Consider the following 17,547-nt stretch of genomic DNA (forward strand, 5'->3'; position numbering starts at 1 on the left):
CATAGTGTGACACAAGTTGTTATTTAAGAATAGTTAGACACATTTTACTTAAATCAAAGCAAACAACCAGTCAAAAATGGGTAGAGGAGCTAAAAAGCCACTTCTCCAAAGAAGAAATGCAAATGACTAATAAGTATATTAAAAATGCTCACCATCACTTATAATCAGGAAAAAGCAAATCAAAATAATAATGTGATATCACATCACACAGGTGAGAATGGCCCACATTAAAAAAAAAAAATACTGGCAATTACAAATGCAGGTGAGGATGTGGAGAAAAAGGAAAACTCTACACTGCTGATAGGAATAAAACCAAGTACAGCCACTATAGAAAGCTATATGGAGGATCCTCAAAACAGTAAAAATGGATCTACATAGGATTCAGAGATTCCACTCCTGGGAATATATCCCAAAGACACAAAATAAATATTTTAAAGGAAAAGTTGTAACTCTTAAGGTTATTGCAAGCACTATCTACAAGAGCTAAGATATGGAAACAACCCAAATGCCCCCAAGCAGAGTAATGGATTCAAGAAGTTGTAGTATATAGACAATGGAATACTACTCAGTGATCAAAAAAAGGTACATTTGTGCCATTTGTAGCAACAGGTTTGGAGCTGGAAGGGATTAGGCTAGGCAAAATAAGCCAGAAGGATAAGAAAAATACTGGATGGTCTCACTCATATGGGGAGTGAAATCAAACAAAGGATTAGGAAAAAGACAAAACTTGCAGGCAAACCACATATCTGAACCATACACCTGGGGAGGAGGAGGGAGAGGGTCAAAACAGGGTGGGAAGAACACAAAAGGTCTATGGTGATGGTTTTCAGGTGTTATGGTGGATGGAGATTTAAATGGATTACACCCGAGGGCAGAAATCAACTACTGAAAAAAAAAAATGAACAACAACATAAGAAAATTTAAAAAGATAAATAGATATGATATGGGGAATTAGACAACTACTCATCCACATTTTAAGGAAAATATTCAACTTAAATAATTGATCATCATGATCATAAAATCCAAGTGTGTATTTCTTTTAGATATTTAATCAATATAAAACTTACATTAACAGCTTCATCTTCACTTAGACTTTCATCAATTGTTACATTGGGCAAATCTGGCCAAACCTATAAGAAATAATAAAAGGGAAAGCAGTTCAAAATAAATTTAGTATGTTATCACTGTGCTTAAATAAAATATTATAGAGTTTTGAAGGTATACTGACTCATGATTCCTGGATTAGTAATTCCTTTAGTTCCATTTTTCAGTTTGGTATATATATATATATAATTTTCAAACTATTGCTATTATACATAGTAATCTCCTATTTAAAATATGAATACAAACCTTTCTATAAATAGTGATTTTGAAAGCAATAGCAATAACCAAAATATATGAACAATAAATAATATTAAATTTATTTATTGTATTTATTTAAATGGGATATATTAAATGTGATATATTTTTAGAGCGACTCCAGGATTTAAACATCTATATTTAAAATGTCCAAAAATCTGAGTTAGATGATGTCATGCTAAGTAAGGCAAATAACCTCTTGGTTTCCACAGCTAGGTCTAAAACATTTTCTCCCCTGCTCCCCAACTCTATCCATGCCTCTCTACCAACCAAAGATTCCCTCTAACCAAATGACAAACATTCAGGATGAAGCCCATTTATCATGCTGACATAGTAGAAGAATTGATGCTATTTTATAGAAATCAGAATGCCCCATATAAAAATGTAAATAAACACCAAAGGACTAATTACACACCAAGATTTACTTGTCAATAGTAAAGCTGTAAAGGAACAAAGCAGAGAAAGAAATGACAAAAACATGGAAAGAGACAATCGAAAGAAAAAATGTTTTCTTTTTTTTATTATTATTATTTATTTATTTATTTATACAAGCACTGGGTACAGTCAGAAGCGCGGGAGGGTGAGAGAATTCACCAGAGTCAGAGCTGGGAGCAGAGCAGGCAGAGGGACTGAAGTACACTGCTGAGGGGAGCAGCGGGCGGCAGGAGAGGTCTGTGCCATGTGGGACCCTCCTCCGGTGGCCGGAAAGCAGCTGGGGATCGAACCGAACCGGCGCTGCAGAGGCTGCGGGCAGCCTTGCAGCCCAGAGCTCAACCGCTGCACCACCAGGGGAGGCCCAAGAAAAAATGTTTTCATAGTTAATATGCCATACCCTATACTTTAATTTCGCTTAAAACAATGTATTTCACTATTTTTATGATAGGATTTTTTCTATTTTATGCTGACACTTTCTTGAAGGTAATTTCAGACTTGCAAACGCTGTAAAATTATGTCCATAGTTTTTCTAAACTCTTTTTTCTTTTTATAAAGATTTATTTATTTTTATACAAAAGCTGGGCACAGGCCAGAGGCATGGGAAGGTGAGAGGACTCACCAGAGACAGAGCAGGGAGCAGAACAGGCAGATGGACTGAAATACACTGCTTGGGGGAGAAGGGGGCACAACAGGAGAGGTCTGCGACACCATGTAGGATTCTCACCCGCCAGCCGGGATCCAACCCGCACTACAGAGGCTGCGGACAGCTTAATAGTGTGGCGCTTAACCCGCTACGCCACCAGGGAGGGCCCCTTTTTTTTAATATATATATTTATTATTAAAAAATATTTATTTATTTATTTATTTATGCAAGCACTGGGTAGAGTCAGAAGCACGGGAAGGTCAGAGAATTCACCAGCACCAAAGCGGGGAGCTGAACAGACAACATGACAAAATACACTGCTGAGGGGAGCAGGGGGGCACGGCAGGAGAGGTCTGCACTCCATGTGGGACCCTTGCTGGTGGCCAGGGATGGAACAGGCACTGCAGAAGCTGCAGGAAGATTCACAGCCCAGCGCTCAACCGCTGCACCACCAGGGGAGGCCCGGTTTTTCTAAATTATTTAGGCTCTATATGCATGTCTTCTAATGTTGAAATATTTGTAACCATTGTAAAATTATCAAAACCAACAAATTAGTATGGATGCAATGCCTTTAACTAATTCATAGCCCATGTTTGAATTGTATAATTTCAATCGTCAATGTCATTTTTCTGTCCATGATACAAAAAGGATGCAACACTGCATTTAATTATATCTCCCAATATGTGCTGCTGCTATTGTTTTTATTCCAGTTGTGACTATTTGATATTATTTCTGAATATTTATATGTAAGCAAAATCAGGATATTTTGTATGCCCAGGTATGATTAATATTGTTTAAATGAAATACAGAGAATTATATTACATGTTCAGGTAAAAATGTAAGAATAACTCTAAAAACAGCATTATATTAATGAAATGTTTTTATTTTATTTTTTAAATTATTTTATTTTATATAATTCTTACATCATTTTTTCATTTTTGCACAATGTATGCATTTTCATTTTGGTTATATTCCCCATACAATTGCAACCCCCCTTATTATGACCCTAGTCCTTCCTCTCTCCTTCCCTCCACCCACCCCATAGTGTGTCTCTGGTTTATAATTGCTTGTTGATTTTAATTTTTACTTTGTATTAATTAGTCTTTTTCCTGGTCCCTTATTTAGGTTTTCTATATTCCTGCTATAAGTGAGACCATCCGGGTATTTTTCTTTTTCTTTCTGACTTATTTTGCTGAGCATGATCCCTTCTAGCTCCATCCATGTTGCTGCAAACTGCCAGCTTCCATATGATCCAGCAATTCCACTCCTAGGTATTTACCCAAATGACACAGAAACATTAAGTCCAAAGGGCACCTACATCCCTATGTTTATAGCAACACTATTTTCAATAGCTAAGCTATGGAAACAACCCAAATGCCCAAAAACAGATGATTGGATCAAGAAGATGTGGTACATATACACAACGGAATATTACTCAGCAATCAAAATGAAATGTTTTTAGAAGTGTATTTAAGCGATGCTTGCAGTATAGAATATTGAGTAGCCATCTTACCGGTGGTATATTGATATTAAAAGGTAAGTGCTTGATTTTGATTTCCACTTTATTATAATCAGTCTTTTTCCTGGTCCCTTATTTAGGTTTTGTAAATTCCTGCTATGAGTGAGACCATCTGGTATATTTTTTTTCTGTCTTATTTTAACATACTACGGTGGCGGGGGAGGAATTAGGATCAAAACAAGGGGTTATGGGAATTGTTTGGGCACTATAACCAAGATGAAAATGCATACATTGTGCAAAATGAAAAAAAGATGTAAAAAATACATAAAATTAAAAAATAATAAAGCAATTAAAAAACATAGGAGGTTCCAATAAATACAATAAAAAACCATTTAAAAATAAAACAAACTATTTGAACATATGACTTGTACATAATATTTTTGTGTTTTCCATAATTTGGATTAAACTTGGAGAGTACATATTTTATTTAATAGCTTAGAATCATAACATTTCTTTATAGTAAACCTCTCCCTCTTATTGTGTTTTAACAGCTTTAAGTTAATGGGAAATTTCAATAAAATAGATTTTTTGACTTATTTTATTTCAAGATATAAACTTAGTACCTTTCCCCAACAAATATCACTATTAGGCCATTTGACAAAGACATCTTTCTCCAGTCCTTTTTCAAATGCAGAATAACTCTCTGTTTCATTTCCTGAAATTGCTGGATCCTGAAAGTAAAAGGAAATCCAAACTTGGTAACTATGGAATGAAAGTATAGTTACATTGGTCTTTGTTACAAAACATAATATATTTTTATTATTGCATTAGCATTAAATTATGTCCTCATATGGGTTGACAAATGGACTTTTAATATCAATCAGTGTTCTGGCTATACTGATCTCCAAATTCCTTAAAGAAAATTTAAAGAAGTTTTGAAAATGTGTCAGTTATGATTTCAAGCAAGATTAGTTTGTTTGTTTGTTTGTTTTTATTTATCCTGTGGGATTTCTGACTATCTAGTTTGCTTCCTATAAGATAAGGTTAAAATATTTTCCCATGCAGTCACTAACATGAAGACAATTTCTTAAACATGACAAGCACAGGAAGCAATGCTAGAAATTGATTTGAGAATGGTAGAGGAATAAAAATCTATCATTACTTTGTGATAGTTTCTGTAAATTGAGATCAGTTTGCAGCTAGGTTGATTACTAGCTCACCTTTGATCCCAGTTCTATACTTAGTTCTATAAGGATATACATAAGTATAAAATTACACTGGTGGCAGTCCACATAAAGTGAATTAATAAAGAAAGTTTAGATTTGGTTGTAGAATTCAAAATTATATATTGATTATTTTGAAATACTTTCTTCCCATTATTCTAAGAAAGAAAACGCAATAAAATCAAGACAATAAGGCCCAGATAAAATATAAAATATAAACACCAACCAGGATAATAATGTATTTCATTCCTTCATTTCTTATTTTGTCAACAAACTGAGGAAGGTCATGGAAACTTTCACCAATTGTAAAGTCTAGTTGCCTTTCCATGTGATCAATATCTGTGTATTGAACATCCTGAAAGATGACAATTATACTGAAGTAAGTATAGTGAAGTAAGCAGCAAAAGTAACCGCATCACATCCTATCACACTTATAAACTCATCACAAAATGAACATTTTAATGTATTTCCTTTGATCTAAAGAGAATTAAATATTATAATGTTCAATCAATGAAAGTATTAAGAAAAAAGTATAAAATATTCCAAGAGGAAATTCATAAAAAATTTGATTTGTTAATAATGGAATTCAGGTTTAGTAGTAACAATGCTTCAAAATCAGCTTTTAAAAGGCAATTCTGAAAGAAACTGGGATACACAGAAGGAAATGATATATGGCATTTGGAAATATGTTAAATGGCAATTTGGAATTTTGAGCAGTATACACAAACATTAGTATTACTCTCTCTTTAAGAACAATAAAGCAGAGATGTCGTAATTTCAAATAATTCTTCTGACAAAGAGGGAAAAGTATTACTAACAAATTCATCAATTATTGTAAGATTCTTCATACATTGTCCAGCAAAGTCAATTATTTTAGAATAATACTTAAGCTTATGTAAGCAAGATATTGTTTAATAGATAATTATATACAAATATACTTGAAGGGATAGATGTTGAAATTTATCATGAAATCTGTTATTTAGGCCTAAATAACAAATTTGTTGTTTTCTGTTAACAGATATAAGCTAAAACTATTATTCAAAGATATTATGCAAATATATACCTTATATATTGCATACAATAATGTAAAACTCCCATTTCATAAACGTTCACTTCCATATTCCTGTTATCATCAATATATACAATTATGTTTCTCATAATAATGCATTCAGAATCCATACATTGGTTCCTTCAGTATGTGCTAATGTCTTATAAAGTGGTCCTAATTCTTAGAAAGAGTTCTTACCCACCAAAATTTTTGAAAATCAGTGCTAATGACCAGAAGTATCCCCGAGACTCCTTAACTTTGTTAAAAAATAAAATTTCAAGAAAAGAATTTTTTTTCTGAATGCTCAGGAATATTTAATGTTTCATTCATTGAGAACAGAGTATTCTGCAAACCCTGTAAGTGTGCATTCTAACATTAACATTATTCCAGGACAAAAATTTATGTGTTTACTTTAAGTCCTTTTTTCTATAATTTGTCATGGGAAATAGATTTCTGTTTTCTCTTAGTATAATGTAATGAGATGGGTCTGAATGCCTATACAATCCAAATTTTCTGAGAGAGAAGTGTGTGTATATATATATGTGTGTGTGTGTGTGTGTGTGTGTGTGTGTGTATGTATGTATGTATAGTGACTTGTTTAGTAAAACTCAGGCTCATGGAATGGAAGAGAAAAAAAGAAAATAAATGATAGTCCTTTTCCTTCATCAAGCTAGAAAGACACTAGGTAAAAGTCTTATATACATGTTATTAGTTCCTATTTAAAAATCTAAGCATTGATTATTACCAAATACTTACTTTTAATGCATGTATGGTTAACTATTAAAATTTGCCCTATAGGTGCCATATTTAACATTGTCTTAAAAATTGATATACATACATAAGGGATCTGAGCAGCCACCATTTCATCATATAGTTGCTGAATCTCTGAAGTATTTCTGTACCCATAACGGCATAATTGGAATCCCAAAGCCCAATATGGTGGCATTACCGGTGGGCCAATTACCTTTAGAAATAAAATAATTGTAATTTGTACAGTAAAATCATTATATTATAAAAATATTTTTCTTATTTTTTTGAAATGTGGAATCATACTTCATGATATTGTTTTGTTACAACTTCTGGAGTTGGGCCCAAAAACATATAAAAGTCCAAGATTCCTCCAATTGTTCGGTAAGTTAGAGCGGGAGTTGGCTGAAATGTAACATCTGGGAATTCAAAATATAAATACATGTTTATTTCTGCACAAAATAATAATTTACAAAAAAGTGCCATAAAATATGAGAAATTGCACAAATGATTGTTTTACCCATTGCATTGCTGTTTAGTAAGAAAACTCCGTGAGCATGGCTGTCATCTTCCAAAGACATGTAATAGGGATGAAATCCGTAGGAATTAAATTTATACTAAAATTAAAAACAAATAATAAAGAATATATATTTGAATAAAAATGACACCTCAAATTATCAATGTGATATTTAAATTCATAGACTTGAACCTGGGAATATAAATGTTCCTCCTTTGCACACATGAAATACACTTGAATTTAAACATGTTTCTCTTAGAAATAAATTTCATTTGTTTGAATTGTTACTCCTCTAGGATATGCAGAAGAATATACCAGTGTGTAATACACAAATACTTCCACATTAACTGTTGCCAAAAAAAAAAAAATCTCATATATTGTTATTAGAGTAGTTGTATTTCTTTATATTAGTATTTATTTATAAATTTGTACTTTTTTAAATAAAATCCCTAGAAATAATGAAATCCAAAATTGTTAAGTGTGTAATATATCTTAAATTCATGTAATTTACACGTTAAACGGTAATTTCTTAAGGATTTAATAGTTTAGATGTGTAAAATATTTCATTTCATTTTCAGCTAGATCTGTTTATTTTTTAAAAGAGAAAACCTAAATTTATGTTCATGAAGCCATTTGCCAAAGCCCAAATCCTAGGAAGTCATGATTTCTATTCAAATTGACTTTTTTTATCCACACTAAGCCCAGTAATTGAAATGTCACATATTGAGAAATTTATATTTACTCAACAATTCAAATGTTAATGTTGAAAGTTTTTACAGAAGTTTTGGGAAAACATTATTTTAAGTGATTATAAATGAAAATCAGTCCTCAAAAACTGCACTTAACTTTTGTGACACAAGTAAAAATTTTTTGAATACCTAACAAATGTTATATATATATATACAAAGGGTACTATTCAGCTATAGTACTATAAAAGGAACTATTGTTATGTGACAACATGGATGGAACTGGGATCATGCTAAATGAAAGAAGACAGACAGAGAAAGATAAATACTGGATGGTTTCATTCAATGTAATACAGGAGAATCAAAATAAAGGACCAAACAAAACAAACTGGAAATGAACCCTATATATCAGACTAAAGTTGAGGGTACCAGAGAGGGAGAAGGAAAATAGAAAGCAAAGATTAGTTGACCCAACACTAATGATAAAGGACTGATCACAAAAATCTGCAAAGAGCTGATGAGACTCAACAACAACAAAGAAAATAACCCAGTCAAAAAATGGGCAGAAGAGCTAAAAAGAAACTTCTCTGAAGAGGAAATGCAAATGGCCAACAGGCATATGAAAAAATGTTCAACATCACTTGTAATCAGGGAAATGCATATCAAAACTACCATGAGATACCATCTTACACCAGTGAGAATGGCACATATTAAAAAAACTAGCAACAACAAATGTTGGCGAGGTTGTGGAGAAAAAGGAACTCTCCTGCACTGTTGGTGGGAGTGCAAACTGGTCCAACCACTATGGAGAGCTGTGTGGAGATTTCTGGACCTACTAAACATAGGGCTTCCATATGATCCAGCAATTCCACTCCTAGGTATTTACCCAAAGGACACAGAAACATCAATTCCAAAGAGCACCTGCACTCCTATGTTTATAGCAGCACTGTTTACAATAGCTAAGCTTTGGAAACAACCCAAATGCCCAAAAATAGATGACTGGATCAAGAAGATGTGGTACATATATACCATGGAATATTACTCAGCATTCAAAAAAGATAAACACATGCAATTTGCAGCAACATGGATGGCACTGGAAGGGATCATGCTCAGTGAAATAAGCCAAAAAGAAAAAGAAAAATACCGGATGGTCTCACTCATAGCAGGAATCTAGAAAACTTAAATAAGGGACCAGGAAAATGAATAACTATAAGAAAGTGAAAATCAATATTAACAAAAAACTGGGCCTCCCCGTTGGCGCAGCGGTTGAGCGCTGGGTTGCGAAGCTGCCCGCGGCCTCTGCGGCGCCAGTTCGATCCCCGGCTGCTTCCCGGCCACCGGAGGAGGGTCCCACATGGTGCGTAGACCTCTCCTGCCGCCCGCTGCTCCCCTCAGCAGTGTACTTCGGTCTTTCTGCCTGCTCTGTTCCCTGCTCTGGCACTGGTGAATTCTCTCACCCTCCCGTGCTTCTGACTGTACCCAGTGCATGGATAAACAAAACAAACAAACAAACAAACAAATAAAAGAAAGAAAGAAAACATGGCTCTATTAAAAAATAAATAAATAAATATTAACAAAAAACTATGAACCAGAGATACTTTTTGGGTGGTGGGGGGCGGGAGGGGAGGGATTGGGGTCAGAATGGGGGGGTTGCAATTGTATGGGGAATATAAAAATAAAATTTATTATAAAAAAAAAAGAAAGTAGAAAGCAAAGGAGGGGTGATTATGGACTATGGTGGAGAACTATGGGTACCTTTGTGATGATTATGCTGTAGTGATATAAATCTGAAGAACTGTGAACCTACATTCCTAGAACATATGCAGTGTTGTCAACCAATATTACCTCAATTTAAAAATAATGGTTGCAATAGTATACACGTTTGTAGTCCCATATTGAATATATCCTTTAAGTATAATTCTATTGTGAAAAATGGAAATGAGCTAATGTTTTCATCAAAATGTATTTTTGTGTTATGTTTGGAATAATTATATTTAATATAATTTCATGGAATATGTCAATTAATAAAACACTGGGGAAAGTAATATGAGCACATGCAAACATTTTATAAAGATGTAACTTGTGGTATTACCTCATAAAAAGTATAACTATAGCTGTGGATTAAAAAGAATTAAAAAATAGAAAAACATTTCAATGCAAATTTCTGTCAGTTATTTTCTAGAAGTAGCCAGTAAGCATGGATTTGGCAGAAGATACTTTATCTAAATATTCTTTCTATGCAGTTGAGAAGGTTAAAAAGTTAGGTCACAACCTCACTTTTCACTGTCAATGATGCTATCCATTCACTCCTTCATTTTCACTTGTAATTTAACATGATTTTTTCTTTCTATTTTTTTTCTTTGTTGAGAAAGTCACTAGTCTCTTTCTTATCACTTTAGTATTGAAAAACATGCCTACAAAGAGTAGCTTGAATCTTAATCATGGTATTAGTTTCCTCATCCATTAGTCAAATATTGTACCTACACCAGGGGGTTGATCTCTTGTGAACATTCCCCAAGTATGCCAGTTCATATTTCTCTTAAATGCTGTGTGTTCCACTTCCCCAAAACCATATAAATAGCTTGATGGCAGGCGAGTAGATATTTGAATGAACTGGTCATTAAAAGTAAATCCAGGTAAGCATGAATCCCAACTGAAAATAAAAGAAAACAATTGTATTCATTAAACATATTCAAAGTAGTATCACAATAATAGTGGTAATTCTTGCTTGGGTCATATAAAAAATCAGTATTTTTTTCTTCATGGACCTTATTGTACCCAAATACCAAATAGAAATATATAATTATTATGTCATTTTTCTTTTGTCTACATTAAGGAATACGTAAAATAAGCTTCCAATTTTCTCCCTATTAAATGTGCAATTATAATATAAATAGCATAATTACATGTTAATATTTAGATATCCATTGCCTTATAATAAAATTAATATGGTGTTTTATATAATATTTGACCTAAGAGCAAAGTATGTTCTAGAAATGGAAATTCCTCTGGTTTCCTTTCCCCTGAGTTTAGTCACAGTGAATTTTTTCTATGTATAGAATAAAATACATCAGTATTAAAATAAATTAAAATGCATATTTAATATTATAATTGCAAACTCTTCTAAAATTATTGCTCCCATGTTTTCTTCTTTTATTCTGTATTGATGATAAAAAAGTATTCATGAAGAATCCAGAAAAAGCATTTTCCAGAGATTGTATTTTTTCTAGTCATGTGTAAGAACATAACAAAGGAGAAGAAATTAAAATATTATTTACAAGAATATGGGACATTGGAAATTTTTATACTAATAATTTTGGAAAGCTACTTAACCAGAGATAATGCTTCCCAAACAATGATAAATAATGCCTTTACCCCAGTAATTCTTTTTTTTTAAGATTTATTTATTTATTTATACAAGCACTGGGTACAGTCAGAAGCACAGGAGGGTGAGAGAATTCACCAGAGCCAGAGTGGGGAGCAGAACAGGCAGACAGACGAAGTACACTGCTGAGGGGAGCAGCGGGCACGGCAGGAGAGGTCTGCGCACCATGTAGGACCCTTGCCCTGTGGCCGGGGATGGAACAGGCGCTGCAGAGGCTACGGGTAGCTTCACAGCCCAGTGCTCAAGAGCTGTTCCACCTGGGAGGCCCCTGCACCAGTAATTCTTAAAAATTAATTTACCTTCTCATACTTTGGAACAAAATATATTATAGCAACAATACTTCTAAAAGAATACAAACCTACTTTTATTGTTATTTACCTCACTCCTGACCAGCCTGAAAATATGTCTTCTGAAGGACAGATAGCATAAAAAACAAATTATATAAAAATTTACTAAAATAAAGATAATTTTACTAGTTTTCTTTATAACTTGATAATATATCTAGATTTAAGTATTGTAATGTCTTTTACAATAGCAAGCACAGACAAGTATTAACTCTGTCAGCTATCAGAACCAATGAACTCCATTTTCAACACCATTAATAAAATATTTACCTTCAATTTACAATTATTTATTTATGCCAACACTCTCCATGCATTTTAAAAGAGTGTTCGGATTCTCAACTGATTATATGAATGAGTCTAAAATTTGATAATCAAATTAATTACATTCAAAGTATAAAAGAAAGTTAAGTCTAACCATTAATGATAATACCATCGCTTGTTTAATTTATAAAATGTTAAAATATACCAAGTAATTTAATACAAGTGATACTATTTTTTTTAAGTGATACTATTTTTAGAGTGATGATATAGCATAGTGTATATAGCACAATATAGCATACTGGAGGATGTGAAAGTAATCATCTTATTTTTCCATCACAAACTAAAATTAAATTTTCCTTTATATCAAATAATTCAATCACTTACATAACTCTCCCTGTGCTTCTTCGTCGAATCTGAATGCCAAAAGGATTTTCCTTGATTTCAGCATCATAAAGTCTATTCTCATGAGTACTAGTTGGTGTAGTTGGAATGTCTAATGGTACTGGAACTTCATATCTCTTTTTGTGAGGATCATAAATCTATTGTAGAGACATATTAAAAATAGATTTGTTCTTATTGATATCATGTAGACATAACTTCAAATAATTGAAATAATGGTTCAAATAATATTTGAGCTCTTGTTAATATAATTGCTAATTTGTACATTCCATATTGCATTTTATTTTTTAAAATGTTTTATAATTTGTTTTTCCATACAGTAAGAAATATTCAAAGACAAAACATTTAGAACTAGATATTTTTTCTTGTTGATTTAAAAACGCTGTTTAGCATCTCATATGGTTAAACATAGTAGTTGGCCAATAGTTTTTTATCATGTGATCCTTTAATGAATAATGCTAACTTACGCTTATTCATGCTTTTCCTCGGTACATTTCTTGAAGTTAGAATTTTAGTTTACCTTATACTAACTTTGATCAAGTCCTTGATATTTATTGCTAAACCACCATCCAGAATTAGTGTGCAAATTAATATTCTCTAAAGTCTGAACATTAATACCAATTCATGTTAAATTAAGAGCATTTATTTTGAAAATCATCATGTAATTCTTTGCTGATGAAGATGAACATCTTTCTATATGATTGCTCAACATTTAGGTTTCCTATTTTAAAATGTATTTTTAATTGAGATACTATTTGGATACCCTAATGTTTCCATTTATTTTTCTTTGAATGCCTATTTAGCTACTTAGGGATTATTTTTAATGCATTTCTTGATTTATGCAGTTTTTTGCTTTCTAAATTTTATAGTGTTTTTATAGTGCTTTGTATCTTTAGTTAGCCACATAGAAAAATAACATGTAGAGTGACTTTATTCTAGATTATGATTCTTTGGCTATAATCCATGATGCCTCTGTGCTACACTCTTTCAATAGAATTACTTCCAGGTAATTCTTGCTGCAATTCTATCTGTATTTTTTTATCACATTTTTTTTTTAAAGTTTAATCAATGCTATTGTCATATGCTTATTTCTCCATATGAATTTATTGGTAATTTTATTTTCTAAACAAAAATAGTCCATGAGATTCTAGCAAGTTACTTTAAAAGCACCAATTGAAAACAAAACAGTGAAAAGAATGTGGGAGATATGCTATAACTTAATAAGAGATAGTTAAATAAATGAATGTATGTGAAAAGTTCATCCAGCTATATATTTATGATATGAACATTTTTACTATATGTTATTATGGCTCAAGAAATTAGTGAGAAAGAAAATAAAATGAATTTCATTAAAAAAACACTTAGGGCTTTTTCACCACTTATTTAATATCTATCAACACTATTTGATAGTTTTTTAAGATACTAGATTTGTACATATAAATTTTTACATTAAGATTGTGTGTTTGTTTTTTCACATGCATTTGTTAATGGAATTTACCGTTACTTTAGCTCCTAAAGGTAAGTAATTTCTAATAGCTTATTTTATATGTTCTCTTAGAGTTCTTCAGTAAAGAAAAAATAAATTAGTGTCAAAAAAGACTCTATTATTTATTTTGTAAGTCTTATTTCATTGGCCAGGAAACATTAGATCAATTATAAAAAATAACGGAAATAGTCAACAATCTGTTTTTTTTTCTGTTTGATTACTTTAGTGAGACTTCTAATAATGCCCAATTCTATATAACTACCATATGTTTAATTATTTATAAAATTATCTAAAATGGGCACTTAGCTATGGGTTGTACAGAAAAAAAAGAGAAGCACAATGCCATCAAACCCATTAACAGCACAATATTACACTAAAAATCCAGCACCTAATTTATTAAAAATATCTTGAAAAATGATGAATCACACATTAAAATGGTTTATATTAAACATACCTTAAACTGCAGCATATCATTTTTGTGATATTTCACTTCCACACGAAGAGTTGAAATGGGTTCAGAAGGTAGCTTTATTCGAGCATTTCTAGTATTCAATTGAAGCTCAGCTGTCATACCCATTGATGTATAATGGCTTGAACTGACTAAATAAGAGTTGACTTGTGAAGGAAAGTAACATGATGGTACACCATAGTAAGGAGTAGTCTAAAAACACAATATATACTCATTGTCAGAAATTATAAGAATTTTAATATTTAACCTTTTTTTAAAATATTAAGGTACCTTTAATCACACCTTGCATGATTTACAAAGTTTTATGGTATAATACGAAAATTAAATTATCACAACACAAAATATCTATAATGCAATCTGAGATATCAGGTACTAAAAAATGAAACAGTATATTCATACACTGATACTAAATATAGAGCAGTAAAGAAGAAGTATCAAATGTCATAACTTTCAGAAAATATTGAATTACTATTGTTTTACAGCCTTGTTAGTGTATTGACAGTTCAGGATTTCCCCCCTCACATGTAGTCACTGTGGCACTTCTATCACTGAAACATCCATAGTTCCTCACCATAGCCCATTGTGCTATCCTCACCCAAATCTGAAAGCCACAGATCTATGGTCAGGTTTTAAAATTTGGTTTTAACATTTGTCATTCATTGTTTGACTCTAGTTTTCCTATATTCTGCATATAAGTGACATCAGCAGTATTTATCTTTCTTCTGATTTTATTTTGCTTGGCATGATCCCTTTGATCTAACTTAAAAATAGAATGACTTTTTTGTCTTTGTAAATATTAACTGTATTACTCATAAATTTTGATCTCATGGTTGGTCTTATTCTTCATATTGCCTATTTTCTTTTGAGTATAAATTGATTTTACATCACTTTTCGAAAGGACAGTGCTTAAATTTCTGTTCTTTTATTTACAATGAAATTATATCATGCTGGTATTTCATGACTAGTTCTTTTAAAAAAAAAGATTTATTTATTTATACAAGAACTGGGGTACAGGCCAGATGTGCAGGGGGGTGAGAGGATTAACCAGATACAGAGCGGGAACAGAACAGACAAAATACACTGTTGAGGAGAGCAGCAGGTGAGACAGGAGAGGTTTGTCTCACCATGTGAGCATCTCCGCTGTTGGCAGGGATCCAACCCACACTGCAGAGGCTGTGGACAGTTTCACAGCACTGCACTCAACCACCTGCGCCAACCAGGAGGCCCACATGATTAGTTCTTATCCTATTCAATTATATACTGCCCAAGATTTAAAATAAGACTGGCTACAAATGATCAGAACTGACTAGTTTATACAGGGGAAGAACTTTGAATCTGAGAAAATAATGATACACTCTGGCATTCAGGGCTAGTTACCTTATCAGAATCCATACTTTAAAATGTTATTATGTTACTAAATAATTATATTTTTGCTCCTGAAGAGCAATGTGTTCATTTACATTTCCTAGTCTCTTATTTTCTTTTGAGGAAGTTGTAGAGTGACTCTCTTTAAAAGAATAAGATGTAAGTTGATTGAATTAGGGTGTCCTTTTCCTTTCTACCTTCTATACATAAAATCATATATAATGGCAAAAGGAAATATATGCATACCCTAAATCACTATTTTAATGGATTTCTGAAGGATGGCATCTTGTAATTTTCATTTTCTTGACCTAAGACTCTATGAGATGTTAAAATACTAGTATTTCTGGGAAAAGTAAGCTTTCATATTAAATATTAAAATTTACTTGTAATTTACTACCCATCCTTTAGATTAGTTTTTATAATGGAAGAGAGTATGCACTGAATACAATGAAGGATGCATATCAATTTTAATAAAAAGAGGCAACTTAAGGAAAAGTTATTGGAAATATAAAAAAACACTTTGGTATTTAGCTCTTATTTCAGAACATTTTCTCTTTCTCATTTAGTTTGTTCATTTCTTCTGTAAGCTTTCCTAATGATAAAGATTATGTTGCTAAAACAAGCAATGTAAAGAAATGGGGACAATGTCTCTGGATTTAATGATTCCATTTATTTCCCATAGAAATGTAGACATATCTGAGCTGTTGGCTTGAATCTTGATTTTCCTCAGTGGTACAATATATATATGCCATTTTATGTTTATATAACGTAAATTATTTTTCAGACAAAGCCCAGTATGGTACTGCTAAAACAAATCTGTCATCCATACCCTCATCATTCTGTTGAAAAAATGACTAATAACTGGTCACAGATTATTGCATCTTAGTGGAACAAACAAAAGCCATTGATTGATTTTGGAAGTTTCAATAACTTGAGGCAATGTATAAAAGAAACCTTGGCAAAACACTTCACAACATATACTTTAAAAACATATTTCCAGGGTCTCCCTGGTGGCGCAAGGGGGTAAGTCTTAGCATTATGAAGCTATCCACAGCCACTACAGCACAAGTTCGATCACTGGCCAGGAAACAAACCCACAGGGTGCAGCAGACATCTTCTGTCTTGCCCTTGCTTCCCTCAGCAGTATATTTCAGTCAATCCATCTGTTCTGTTCCCTACCTCTTACCCCCTGCACCTCTGGTCTGTACCCCAGTCTTGTATGCATAACTAAATCTTTAAAAATATATATTAGTGGATTAATATCCAGCAGCAAAGAGAATACAAACAAAGAGGACTACATAAGACTAAAAAACATCTACACAAAGAAAGAAACTGCAACCAAATCAAAAAGACACCCCACTGAGTTAGAAAAAAAAATGTGTCCACCATACATTCAACAATGGGATGCTATCAAAGATTTATAAATAACTTATACTCCTCAACATAAAGAAAACAAATAACCCAATTACAATTTTCCAGAAGAACTAGACACTTCGCTAAAATAGAGATAAAATGGCCAAGAGATACATGAAAAAAAAATCCATCAACACTTATCAGAGCAATGCACATCAAAATATACATATATGTAAGTATGTGTATACATATACATGTGGGTATGTGTGTATATATGGAGAATTAAATAGAGTGTAGAAATATATGTGTGTGTATGTACATATAGATAGATAGATACAGATATAGATATAGATATATATAGATATATA

The 17,547-nt window shown here is 32.3% G+C and overlaps 1 protein-coding gene across 1 annotated transcript in view; it reads right to left on the bottom strand.

Moving 5' to 3' along the window:
* SI (sucrase-isomaltase) overlaps window positions 1–17,547 on the bottom strand; it is a 133,115-nt gene that overhangs the window by 32,362 nt on the left and 83,206 nt on the right. Inside the window, exons 25-33 of the mRNA XM_037526650.2 lie at window positions 14,447–14,653; window positions 12,492–12,646; window positions 10,602–10,770; window positions 7,435–7,531; window positions 7,221–7,333; window positions 7,006–7,131; window positions 5,346–5,474; window positions 4,520–4,627; window positions 1,068–1,130 (exon numbers count right to left, since the gene is read on the bottom strand). Coding sequence (XP_037382547.1) covers window positions 1,068–1,130; window positions 4,520–4,627; window positions 5,346–5,474; window positions 7,006–7,131; window positions 7,221–7,333; window positions 7,435–7,531; window positions 10,602–10,770; window positions 12,492–12,646; window positions 14,447–14,653 — 1,167 coding nt within the window. The remainder of the gene's footprint in view (window positions 1–1,067; window positions 1,131–4,519; window positions 4,628–5,345; window positions 5,475–7,005; window positions 7,132–7,220; window positions 7,334–7,434; window positions 7,532–10,601; window positions 10,771–12,491; window positions 12,647–14,446; window positions 14,654–17,547) is intronic.

Source organism: Talpa occidentalis, unplaced genomic scaffold (genome assembly GCF_014898055.3).
Source record: "Talpa occidentalis isolate TD23 unplaced genomic scaffold, MPIMG_talOcc4v2.1 talOcc4.4, whole genome shotgun sequence".
NCBI lineage: Eukaryota > Metazoa > Chordata > Mammalia > Eulipotyphla > Talpidae > Talpa > Talpa occidentalis.